Source organism: Pituophis catenifer, unplaced genomic scaffold (assembly GCF_029215685.1).
Source record: "Pituophis catenifer annectens isolate HBS135680 unplaced genomic scaffold, rPitCat1.0.hap2 SCAF_2, whole genome shotgun sequence".
In the NCBI taxonomy this organism is placed as follows: Eukaryota; Metazoa; Chordata; class Lepidosauria; order Squamata; family Colubridae; genus Pituophis; species Pituophis catenifer.
In genome coordinates, this window is record NW_027256882.1 from 27,201,858 (window position 1) to 27,214,119 (window position 12,262).

The following is a 12,262-nucleotide window of genomic DNA, read 5'->3' on the forward strand; positions in this document are numbered from 1 at the left end:
AGAAGGATCGCATTACGAGATCAGTGACATCATTGATTCCAGATACCATAGGGGACGGTTACAGTATCTAGTCAGGTGGACAGGCTATCCCGAATCGGAAGCGTCCTGGGTTTTATTAACCGATATAAACGCTCCGAAACTATTACGAAAATACCACACAAAAAAACCCAAAAAACCGCAACCAAAACCAAAACGTAATCAGTAATAATTGATGTTGTTTCTCTGTTTCTCTAGGCAGATACCTGGTGAGGGGGAGCCGCCTGTCGAGCGTCACGCAGCACTCGACACCATGCCCGTGACCGCAGCTGCCCGGGGAGGGGGGTTCTGGTGCAGGCGTGGGTGGCGTGGGGGGTCGTGGGAGGTGTGGGTGGCACAGGGTGATGGTGGTGGGGTACGAGGGGCGACTAGGCGTTGGGGTGCACGGGAGCCTTAGCGGGGATCATGGATGGCGCTGCGGTGTGGAGCGACGACGAACAAACCTGCAGCAGTGCTGCCGGTGAAGGGCAGCTGTGAGTCCGGATGTGATGACGTCATCCGCACGCGCCCGGCAGCGGGACTTTCAAACCGCGGCCCAGCTGGTCGACATTAAGACCATTCTATAAAGGGGCGCCGCCGGTGGTTATGTTAGCCGCGTTTTTGCCTTGCATGCATGCATTCCGGCTTCTTAGCTGAGCTGCTGTCTCCCATTAAACTACATTTCGTTACCCCGTCTGAGCGGCTGGGTTTATTGGCGTACACGGGCCGGCGGAAAGCCGAGAACAGATAGACCTTGACTTACAACAGTTCATTTAGTGACCGTTGAAAGTTACAACGGCACTGAAAAATGTGACTTATGACTGTTTTTCACAGTTACAACCTTTGCAGCATCTCCATGGTCATATGGTTAAAATTCAGACGCTTGGCAGCTGGTTCATATTTATGACAGTCACAGTACCCTGGGATCATGTGATTCCCTTTTGTGACCTACTGACAAGCAAAGTCAACAGGAAAGCCAAATTCTCTTAAGAGCCACTCGTCAGCCTATAGTCATATTGGCCAGAAGGATACAGAAGCATCTTCAGACAACATTGGCTCCCTTGTTCTGGAAGAAGGAATTAAAGAAACATCCCTTCAGGGCAGACAGAATCAGTTTATTATTTATTTATTGCAATAAAGGATCAGACCGGTATCATTACCAAAGAAAGTCTGAACAAAGAAAGAAAGAAGATCTCAGTCTTTATACATGGTCAGACAAAGGATTCTGTGAAGTCAGCATTTCTTATCACCACAGACATTTGTTACACAAAATGACATACCTTAATTACTGAGTTTGTTACTATCTTTGCAAAACAGTTATAATTCTTTTTAGAAGTTACTGAAGCATAGATTCAAATTATCTTCTTGTTGAAACAATAATATGGTCATCTCCATCTCTCTGACCTTCAAAGTGTAAATCACCAGACTGTCTTTATCTGTGACAACTGAGGGGCCTTGTTTTACAAATCCTACTTGAAAGGAATGTGTTTGCCTGCATGCTGGATACATTTGCAAGCACATTTCCCTTCTACAATATTATGAACAAAGAGGGCCCTTCAATGATCATCTAGCTGGACCCGCTTTTACTTTATTTATTACTTTATTTATTACTTTACTACTTTACTCCCCCCTCTGGAAGTTTGTCTATACATAAACTTCCACAACCTACTTATAAGTATAACTACTGAGTATAAAAAGTTCCAATAAACAACTCTATAATATAAAATCCTAACAAAATATAAGAAATAAAGGCACATAAAAGATTATACATGATTGTTTCCACTCTCCTGGGTCATAGGAAGATTCTTTCCATCTTTCCACCGGTTCCATTTCCACATATGGATCTGCCTCAGAATCTGTAGGTTCTTCCACAGGGTAGGGACCAAGTTGATTAAGAAAATGTTCTGTCAAAGCTAGTTCCCTCTCAACTTGAATTTCCTGTACTGCTCTTATGAATAATTGTCTGAGGAATGGTATTACACATGGGATGAATGCTAAGCCAGCGATTGCATATATGAACAAAAATATCATTTGTTTAATCCATCCGGATCCAGGCACCCAAGAAAACCACATGTCAGAAGTTTGTAACCTCTGACTTATCTTGGAAGCCCTATCCTGCAATTCCCGAGCACCTTCTCTGACCACACCTGATTTGTTCATGTAGAAACAACAATCTTCACCTAAAAATATACATGTTCCTCCTTTTTCTGCTGTCAGGAGGTCTAAGGCACATCGGTTTTGTAACACCACTGCAGCCAAGGAATCTATCTGATTTTGGACTTCGATCAAAGTGCCAGCAATTCGATTCAAACTTCCTTGGAGCTCCTCTGATATTTGCCTAAATTGGATTACGGAGTGCGTTAGTCCGGCTACTCCTGTCCCAACAGCTGTTCCCATCCCTAGAAGCACTAATAGTGGGATGAGTATGGGGACCCTCTTCTGAACATGTCCTAGAAGGGGAACAGGGATAGAATGCTCTGCACTGACAACACCTACTTTAGGAAAAAGGTGGGCCAGTGTACAAGTTCCAGTCCAGTTTGTTGGTAAACATAAATATGCATTAGTTCCACACAGAAAAAACACTCCTTTTTCTTCCATGCATATTCCGATGTTCATGGAGAAGGCATGGATTCTATGGTTGTTTTCATTAGTCCAAACACCTAAAGTCCCTGCTACAAACATCCCTGCTAAAGGTTGTAATGGGACTTCTAGTGAAGAGTCCTTCTGCTTATCTCTGAGAATTGGTCCTTCAAAAACATATCGAGAGGTAGTATTTCCAGGTGGAAAAAGGAGACACAAACCTGATTTGGACTTTAAGTTGAACCAAAGGGAAAATCTTGGAGGTTGAAATGGTCTTGGACAGCTTTCAAAGGACAGATTCCATCCACCCCACTTTTCCTTCCTAAAGTTCAGTTCTGGTGGAGCTATGAAAGTAACCTTTTGTTGAAATTTGCGGTAAGCAGAGGGAAAAATTCCCTTTGTTAATTTTATGTCCACCAAGTTTATTTTAGGGCCAAAATATATTGCTGACTGACATTGTTCGTCTGTCAGGGATCCTACAGGCCTACCAAGTTTCTGATGTCTCTTTACACACAAAGGTGTTCCTATGAGGTCTACACCTGTAGCAATTGGGCCTTTGATAGGAAGATGACTTTTTCCCAATTTTTTGAATGCTTCATAAAAATCTCCTTGTATTGGCGAGACGGGTACTTTATCTCTACTATCCCTTTCAAGGAGAATTGTAGCCTTTGTTCTAACCCAGAGTTGTGATTTTACAGGAATAGCATGATAAGATGCAGGGTCAGCAGATAGACATAACCAGCATTTCTGACCTAGGGTAGGGTTATACTGATTAACAAGATCTTGACTTTATTCCAAAATCGGTGATATATAGTCTCCTCTATGCAATTGTTGCAGAGGCCCATTTTCCTTATCTACTCCCCCCTCAGGTGGGAATGTCAAGATGGGAACCTTAGGTGGTGAAGTTGACTTAGGTCTAAAGTAATGACCCTGTGCATAGACAATGCGTTTTTGGCGGGAGCGAACTTGATCTAAAGTGTGGCCATTTAGGGAATCAATGTTCCCTATATGGTCACTTGAGAATGCGAGAGCGAATAATGTCCAAAGCCATAAGCAAAACATAATCACTGTGGTGTGAAGCTCACAACGTCAGGGAGAGGGTCAGTGGTGCGTGTGGGTTGGGATATAGCAGTAGCAAGAAAAATCCTAGGTCTACCACAAAAACGCTCCTTATATGTGTGAAACAAAATTACTAGCAAGATTAGAAAAACAACTACCCACAAAACCCACTCCCAAACTTCCACTAACAGTATGTGTAAGAAAGTGTTATATTAAAGCTAATAAATTGTCTATGTACAATGTGAAGGTAGTTTCCTCCTTACAAATCTTCCTCTGAGCGCAGGGGACCAGCTTCCGGTGTGGTCCGGCAAAGCTGATGATCACCACCGTGCGTAGAGAGTTCGTTGCCGGTAGAACTCAGCAAGGTGTTTTCTTCTTGAACTTCCGCGCCAATGGCCTGTCAGTTTTTTGTTTACCTGGTATCAGTCTCATCCAGTGGATCCAGGATTGTCCTCCTAAGATCAGTCCCTTGGATCCTTTGGATCATCAACTTCAATGGATTTCCTTGGTGAGATTCCACCTTCCACTCCCTTGGGGCTGGCACGGGCCCATTCACTTGGGGTTTAACTTCTGTCCAGCTCCGGACCCAATAGTGGTGGAATGTGTGGACCGGAAACTCCAAAGGTGGTGTTTGGGCTAATAGTCCTTGTTTCCTAAAAACTTCAAAATATCTGGACAGTTTATACACATATTGTTTCAATACTTTGTCTCTGGTTTCCAGGGAATTAATGCATATGCTTCCTGTAGTGAAAACTACTCCAAAGAACAGTTCATATGATGATAATCTGTCTAGGTTGGGTAAAACGCTTGACACCACTGTTGCTGTAGCATTACTGCAGAGAAAAGCTGCAACCCACCCTGTGAGGTGGTCCACTATGACTAATAAATATTTTACACTCCCCACTTTTGGTAATTCTGTAAAATCCACATGAATACATTGAAATGGTCTTAAAGCTGGTGGTACCTCTTACCCATCTGTTGTTGTCTGATAGCATGTTCATTCACCTTTTTACAAACCAAACATTTGTTTATAATTGATGTTACTAAAGGATATATCCCAATACAACCATAGCTTTTTAAAAGTTCATCTACAATAGCTTGAAGTCCCCAATGACTCCACCCATTTTTTTTGCCAAATGATCTCTGGAGACTAAGGGGTACAATGTGTTAAGCAATAGCCTTCATAAAGTCAGCCTATTGCCCCCCACAAACTGGGTCCTCAATTCACCTACCCTAGAAAGGATGGAAGGCTGAGTCAACCTTGAGCCTGGTGAGATTCGAATTTATAGTAATTGCAGATAGCTGGTGTTAAATTGCAATGCATTTGTCTACAGAGCTATCCAGGCTCCCTGTCCATAGAGCTTAATTTAATGAATACAATTCAAAGGTTTGAGCAGACCAATTTCGAGGCAAACCCCCTGTTTCCAGGATTTCTGTAGTGTGTCACAAATTGCTTCTCCTGTCTCCAGGGGGTGTCCCTCCAAATCAGGTCTTATTATTGTATGTAAACCAATTATTTCAACACCATAATGTTCTCATCCAAACTGATCCATTGATCCGGTGTTGGCTAAGAACTGTGCTTGATTCAAATTGTGATCTGTAATTAAAAGCAAGTCTGTCTGCTGCATCAAAATTGTTTCATTTTTGTTTAGAGTCTTGAATCAGGTAACCACCGCTGAAGGATGGTTCTGACTTGATGTGGGGTGCTTACAATAAGGGCTCCCCCAAAGGTCAATTTCCTACTTTCTGAGCCAACACCCCTTGTGCAATTCAATTTTCTTTTGTGTGTGTGTGTGTGTGTGTGTGTGTTTACAAAGAGATTGAATGGCTTTTCCAAATTTGGTAAACTTAATACAGGAGCCTTGGTTAAACTTGTTTCAAAAAAATTTTTTAAGGCTTCGTCTTTCATGTCCCTCCCAAATTCAAACTCCAAGGGCCAGATTCAATTAATTTTGCATAGAATTATCTTAATTCTTGCTTGTTTATAGATAGAGGCAGAGACGCCACCCCTCCTTTCTATCAGGAGTGATTTTTTTTACTACTCCTGTCGGAAAAAAGTCTTTCCCTTTAAGGATTGCTGAAAGGCAGAGCTTTCCCTTGCTGAATTCAAAACTCCTGGAATCAGTTTATTGTTCCTAGTAAGGCAAGCAAGAAACAAACACATCTTTCATTCTTCCTTTGTTGTGGAAAATAAGGCGGCCGTCTCAGTTTCTTAATGGCCCATTGGTAAAGGTGGGGGCTGAACTCTGCCTGAGTTTCTGCTTATTTTCTTTAGGGGAATTTCCCTGCTCTTTTAATATTGAGCTTCTCAAATCTTCCAACACACCCTTCACAGATTCAGTGTATTCAAATGCTTTGTTCACTTAATCTGATCTCTGTCAACGAAAAACACCACTTCTCTTCTACTTCTTACCACTTCCACATTTCTTTCTTCCAACCTCCATAACTTTCCAAAAACACATCACATACCTTGTCCCTTCCATCAACTCTACTTTCTCTAACTCCTTCTTCTTACAAAACATTCAATTCTCCTACCGCTGTCAGCACAAGTCTGTGTAGACAAACTTCTGGCTCCCACTAAACTTCCTCTCTTCCTTCAACTATTGTATATCCCTCTATAAACAAATTAGCTCCTCAGCACCAATATCTGATCGTCCTTCTAAATCTCCTTGTAAACTGAAGTGGACAAAAACAAGCATACTCTCGAGGCAGAATCTAACATTTTAGACAAAAATGCCACTGACTCTCTCTTACTACATAATGTAATTTCTAACTCATCTCTGTAACAATTCCTAAAAGGGCAGTAACTTTTGCTGCAAAATGTAATTCTCTGCCTCCAGGAAATTGCAAGTCAGATTCAAAAAATCTTTCAAAATCATTTCTTTGATATAGAATAAGAATAAAAATAATTTTATTTCTATACCACCCTTCTCCCGAAGGACTCAGGGCAGTGTACAGCCTATTTTTTTAAAAAACAAGACAAAAGCCAATTTAAAATAATTAAAAATATTAAATGGATTCGGCTCAATTTAAAACCCCAGAAATTTAAAACATCCAATTTAAAATTATGTTGCTAACCCAGCCTGGCGGAACAACAGGGTCTTGGGTATAGGTTTAATTAAGCGTTTTAAACCTCAAAAATTTCCAGAAAAAATAAAATCAAAATTGTATTCAAAGCAGAAAAGCTTTCATATGCAAATTAAAGAGACCAGCAGCAAAACAGCATTAGCCGATCACACACTTCCCCCTCCTTTCTCTGCTCTTTTCTGTTCCAAAAATGAACAGGACCTCTCTATTCCCCGTTTAAATAAATACTTGTCTGGCAAGCATCGCTTCCTCGGCCGTCCGTGGAGTTACTGGGTCTTGTCTGCCCCCCTTGTGGGTCCTTGGCTTAAGCTGCTTCGCCAGCGAGCATACGGCAATCTCTCAACGAAGGATTCTATTGACTTCAAAGGAGTCAGGATGCCGGCTGTGGAATCTTCGGTGGGAGAAGGTCGCTCTCGCTGGGGCAGTTCGCCTAGGAAGAAAAAAATCTCTGCTTCTCAAAGTCCCTTCTGCCGGGTGCCAAAGTTGTTGTGGAAGAAGGAATTAAAGAAACATCCCTTCAGGGCAGACAGAATCAGTTTATTATTTATTTATTGCAATAAAGGATCAGACCGGTATCATTACCAAAGAAAGTCTGAACAAAGAAAGAAAGAAGATCTCAGTCTTTATATATGGTCAGACAAAGGATTCTGTGAAGTCAGCATTTCTTATCACCACAGACATTTGTTACACAAAATGACATACCTTAATTACTGAGTTTGTTACTATCTTTGCAAAACAGTTATAATTCTTTTTAGAAGTTACTGAAGCATAGATTCAAATTATCTTCTTGTTGAAACAATAATATGGTCATCTCCGTCTCTCTGACCTTCAAAGTATAAATCACCAGACTGTCTTTATCTGTGACAACTGAGGGGCCTTGTTTTACAAATCCTACTTGAAAGGAATGTGTTTGCCTACGTGCTGGATACATTTGCAAGAACATTTCCCATCTACAATATTATGAACAAAGAGGGACCTTCAGTGATCATCTAGCTGGACCCGCTTTTACTTTATTTATTACTTTATTTATTACTTTACTACTTTAGGGGGAAACAAGGTTGGGAACCAGAGCAATAAGTGTCTTGGGGGTGGGGATAGGGGTGGAGGAGGCCTAAGGATGCCTTTGGGGAACCAAGGGTTGGGAACCACAGCAATAGTTTTCTTGGCGGTGGGGGTGGAGGAGGCCTAGAAATGCCTTGGGGGAACCAAGGGTGGGAACCAGAGCAATAAGTGTCTTGGGGGGGTGGAGGAGGCCTAGAAATGCCTTGGGGGAACCAAGGGTGGGAACCAGAGCAATAAGTGTCTTGGGGGGGTGGAGGAGGCCTAGGGATGCCTTGGGGGAACCAAGGGTTGGGAATCAGAGCAATAGGTGTCTTGTGGGTTGGGGGTGGAGGAGGCCTAGGGATGCTTTGGGGGAACGAAGGTTTGGGAACCAGAGCAATAGTTGTCTTGGGGGTGGGGGTGGAGGAGGCCTAGGGATGCCTTGGGGGAACCAAGGGTTGGGAACTAGAGCAATAGGTGTCTTGGGGGGTGGGGGTGGAGGAGGCCTAGGGATGCCTTGGGGGAACCAAGGGTTGGGAACTAGAGCAATAGGTGTCTTGGGGGGTGGGGGTGGAGGAGGCCTAGGGATGCCTTGGGGGAACCAAGGGTTGGGAATCAGAGCAATAGGTGTCTTGGGGGGTGGGGGTGGAGGAGGCCTAGGGATGCCTTGGGGGAACCAAGGGTTGGGAATCAGAGCAATAGGTGTCTTGTGGGTTGGGGGTGGAGGGGGCCTAGGGATGCTTTGGGGGAACGAAGGTTTGGGAACCAGAGCAATAGTTGTCTTGGGGGTGGGGGTGGAGGAGGCCTAGGGATGCCTTGGGGGAACCAAGGGTTGGGAACTAGAGCAATAGGTGTCTTGGGGGGTGGGGGTGGAGGAGGCCTAGGGATGCCTTGGGGGAACCAAGGGTTGGGAATCAGAGCAATAGGTGTCTTGGGGGGTGGGGGTGGAGGAGGCCTAGGGATGCCTTGGGGGAACCAAGGGTTGGGAACTAGAGCAATAGGTGTCTTGGGGGGTGGGGGTGGAGGAGGCCTAGGGATGCCATGGGGGAACCAAGGGTTGGGAACTAGAGCAATAGGTGTCTTGGGGGGTGGGGGTGGAGGAGGCCTAGGGATGCTTGACGAAATACTGAAATCTTTCCCACAATCAGGACACTCGTACGGCTTCTCTTCTGTGTGAGTCCTCTGGTGTATCACCTGATAGGAATTGACACTGAAACGTTTCCCACAATCAGGACATTAAAAGGGTTTCTATCCTGTGTGAGTCCTCTGGTGGCCAATGAGATGGGAACTCTGACTGAAACTTTTCCCACATTCAGGACATTCAAAGGGTTTCTCTCCTGTGTGAGTCCTCTGGTGGCCAATGAGATGGGAACTCTGACTGAAACTTTTCCCACACTCAGGACATTCAAAGGGTTTCTCTCCTGTGTGAATCCTCTGGTGTATCAGCAGGTTGGATTTGACACTGAAACCTTTCCCACAATCAGGACATTCAAAGGGTTTCTCTCCTGTGTGAGTCCTCTGGTGGCCAATGAGATGGGAACTCTGACTGAAACGTTTCCCACAATCAGGACATTCAAAGGGTTTCTCTCCTGTGTGAATCCTCTGGTGTATCACCAGGTGGGAATTCTTACTGTAGGTTTTCCCACATTCAGGACATTCAAAGGGCTTCTCTCCTGTGTGAGTTCTCTGGTGGTCAATGAGATGGGAATTCTGACTGAAACTTTTCCCACACTCAGGACATTCAAATGGTTTCTCTCCTGTGTGAGTTCTCTGGTGTATCAGCAGGCTGGAATTCTCACTGAAATCTTTCCCACAATCAGGACATTCAAAGGGTTTCTCTCCTGTGTGAGTCCTCTGGTGTCTCACCAGGCTGGAATTGACACTGAAACCTTTCCCACAATCAGGACATTTAAAGGGTTTCTCTCCTGTGTGAATCCTCTGGTGTACCACCAAGTTGCCATGCTTGCAAAAGCATTTACCACATTGGGAGCAGTTGTAGGGCATCTCTACTATGAGGATCCTTCTATGAATCACAAGGGAGTTATTCTGACTAAAGTTTTGCCACATTCAGAGTATTTATATGGCTTTTGTTCAGTGTGGATACTCTTGTGATTTGAACTCTTTACTTTTCCCACAATAGGCACATCTATGGAGCTTTTCCATCACTGACATTCTTGAGGAGGTCAAAAATATGTGTGATTCCTTATTTTGTTGGTGCCTGCATTTCTGGCTGCCATATGTGACTATCCAATTGACATTTTCTTCCCCACTGGCTTCCAGGTATTTCCCTCTTTTTCTGAATGGAAAAATGATCTCCTTTGACCTTTTCAAGTAACATATTCTCAAATTCTATATAATCTACTTTTTCCAGCTGCAAATCTCTTCATGATTTTCTCTTTTCTGTCTCTTACCTGCTGATGAAGTAGATGAATTCTGCGGCTTTCTGAAGGAAATAGAAAATATTTTTATTTTTGCTTCAATTTGCTTTGCTTTTCAGTGTTGCTTGTTATTCTCAGTTGTCCAGTGTGCTTATGTTAGCATCATCTTTGTCTGTAAGATTCAAAAGAAAGTGTAAGTTTTATTGTTTATGAAAGGGTTGCAGAAGATGTGGAAAAAGAAGTACAGGTAATCCTTTAGGTACGACAGGCCATTCAACGAATTTCTGAAGTTACAACACTCCCCCAAATGCTAAATACGAATCTGCTTCAAAGTTGAATTTTTGCAGCGCCTCCCACCCCGGGAGTCCTTGACTCCTTCACTGCAGAGATGCTGCAGCATACCCACCCATCTATTTCCCTTCCATCTTGCCCTGTCAGTCCTCACAATCCCCAGACCCCAGTATGTTGGCCTGCTTTGCAATATACTATGCATTCCTCCCCAACCCCATTCCCCCATCACCATTCACTTACGAAATTTCTGATGAGCTCAGGAAGTCAGCTGGGCCACGTGGCATAATCAAGAAGAAATATAAACTCTTTTCTTTCCATGGCAATCCTTTCACTCCAGCCAGCATAAATCGTTAGTGATTTACCCTGGCTGAGGAGGAAAGGATTGCCATGGAAGCAAAAGAGATGAGATTTCTTCTTTGCTCTACCAGCACAACACTAATGTAAAGCTAGTGCTAGCGGGGCTAAGAAGAAATCATGCCTATTTTGCTTCCGTTGTAATCCTTTTCTTTCCAGTTAGCATAAACTACTACGATTTCTTCTTAGCTACACTGGCACTAGTTTTATGCTGGCGAAGAGATCTAAGAAAGTTTTGTCATCATTTACACTGGCTGGGGAGGAAAGGATTGTCATTAAAACAAGAGATCAGATGTCTTCTTTGCTCTATCAGCACTAGCTCTTCACTAGTCTTACACTGGTAGAGGAAAGAAGAAATCGCATCTCTTTTGTTTCCATGCCAATGATCCCAAGCTCACCAGCAAATCTGCAACAGAATGGCTGAAAAAGAAAAGAATCAAGGTGTTGCAATAGCCAAGTCCAGACCTCACCCCAATTGAAATGTTGTGGTGGGACCTCTCGAGAGGTGGGTTTGTGGGGTGCCACAAGGGTCGGTCCTCTCGCCTCTCCTGTTCAACATTTATGTGAAGCCGCTGGGCGAGATCATCCGTGGTTTTGGGGTGCAGTGTCATCTGTACGCTGATGACACCCAGCTGTACATCTCCACCCCAGACCACCCCAACGATGCCCTTGAAGTGATGTCCCGGTGCCTGGAAGCCGTGCGGGTCTGGATGGGGAGGAACAGGCTCCGACTCAATCCCTCCAAGACAGAGTGGCTGTGGCTGCCGGCGTTCCGATATAGTCAGCTGGTGCCATCGCTGACTATTGGGGGTGAGACATTGGCCCCCATGGAGAGGGCGCGTAACTTGGGTGTCCTCCTGGATGCACGGCTGTCTTTAGAAGAGCATATGACGGCCGTGGCCAGGGGGGCTTTCTATCAGGTTCGCCTGATATGCCAGTTGCGCCCCTTTCTGGATCGGGACTCCTTATGCACGGTCATGCCCTCGTCACTTCCCGCCTGGACTACTGCAATGCTCTCTACATGGGGCTCCCCTTGAGGAGCACTCGGAGGCTCCAACTGGTACAGAATACGACCGCGCAGGTATTTATGGGGGCAACATGGCGCTCCCACGTGACACCTCTCCTGCGCGAGCTGCATTGGCTTCCAGTGGTCTTCCGAGTGCGCTTCAAGGTGTTGGTTCTCATCTTCAAAGCGCTCCATGGCTTAGGACCCGGTTACTTACGAGACCACCTTCTGCCTCCGATAACCTCCCACCGGCCAACACACTCCCACAGAGAGGGCCTCCTCAGGGTGCCGTCTGTCAGGCAATGTCGGCTGGCGACCCCCCGGGGAAGAGCCTTCTCTGTGGGGGCACCACAGGGATACGACTAATCCTGAACCTCCGAACCTTCCGCCGGGCCCTGAAGACTTTCTTATTTCAGCAAGCTGGGCTGGGTTAAAAATCTTTTAATTGGGA

At 44.6% G+C, this 12,262-nt stretch overlaps 1 protein-coding gene across 1 annotated transcript in view; it reads right to left on the minus strand.

Moving 5' to 3' along the window:
• Positions 1-270: 270 nt before the first annotated feature.
• LOC139310031 (uncharacterized) overlaps positions 271-12,262 on the minus strand; it is a 110,673-nt gene continuing 98,681 nt past the window's right edge. The window contains exons 9-11 of the mRNA XM_070934203.1: positions 9,115-9,536; positions 8,910-8,976; positions 271-404 (exon numbers count right to left, since the gene is read on the minus strand). Of these exons, the coding sequence (XP_070790304.1) occupies positions 271-404; positions 8,910-8,976; positions 9,115-9,536 (623 nt within the window). The remainder of the gene's footprint in view (positions 405-8,909; positions 8,977-9,114; positions 9,537-12,262) is intronic.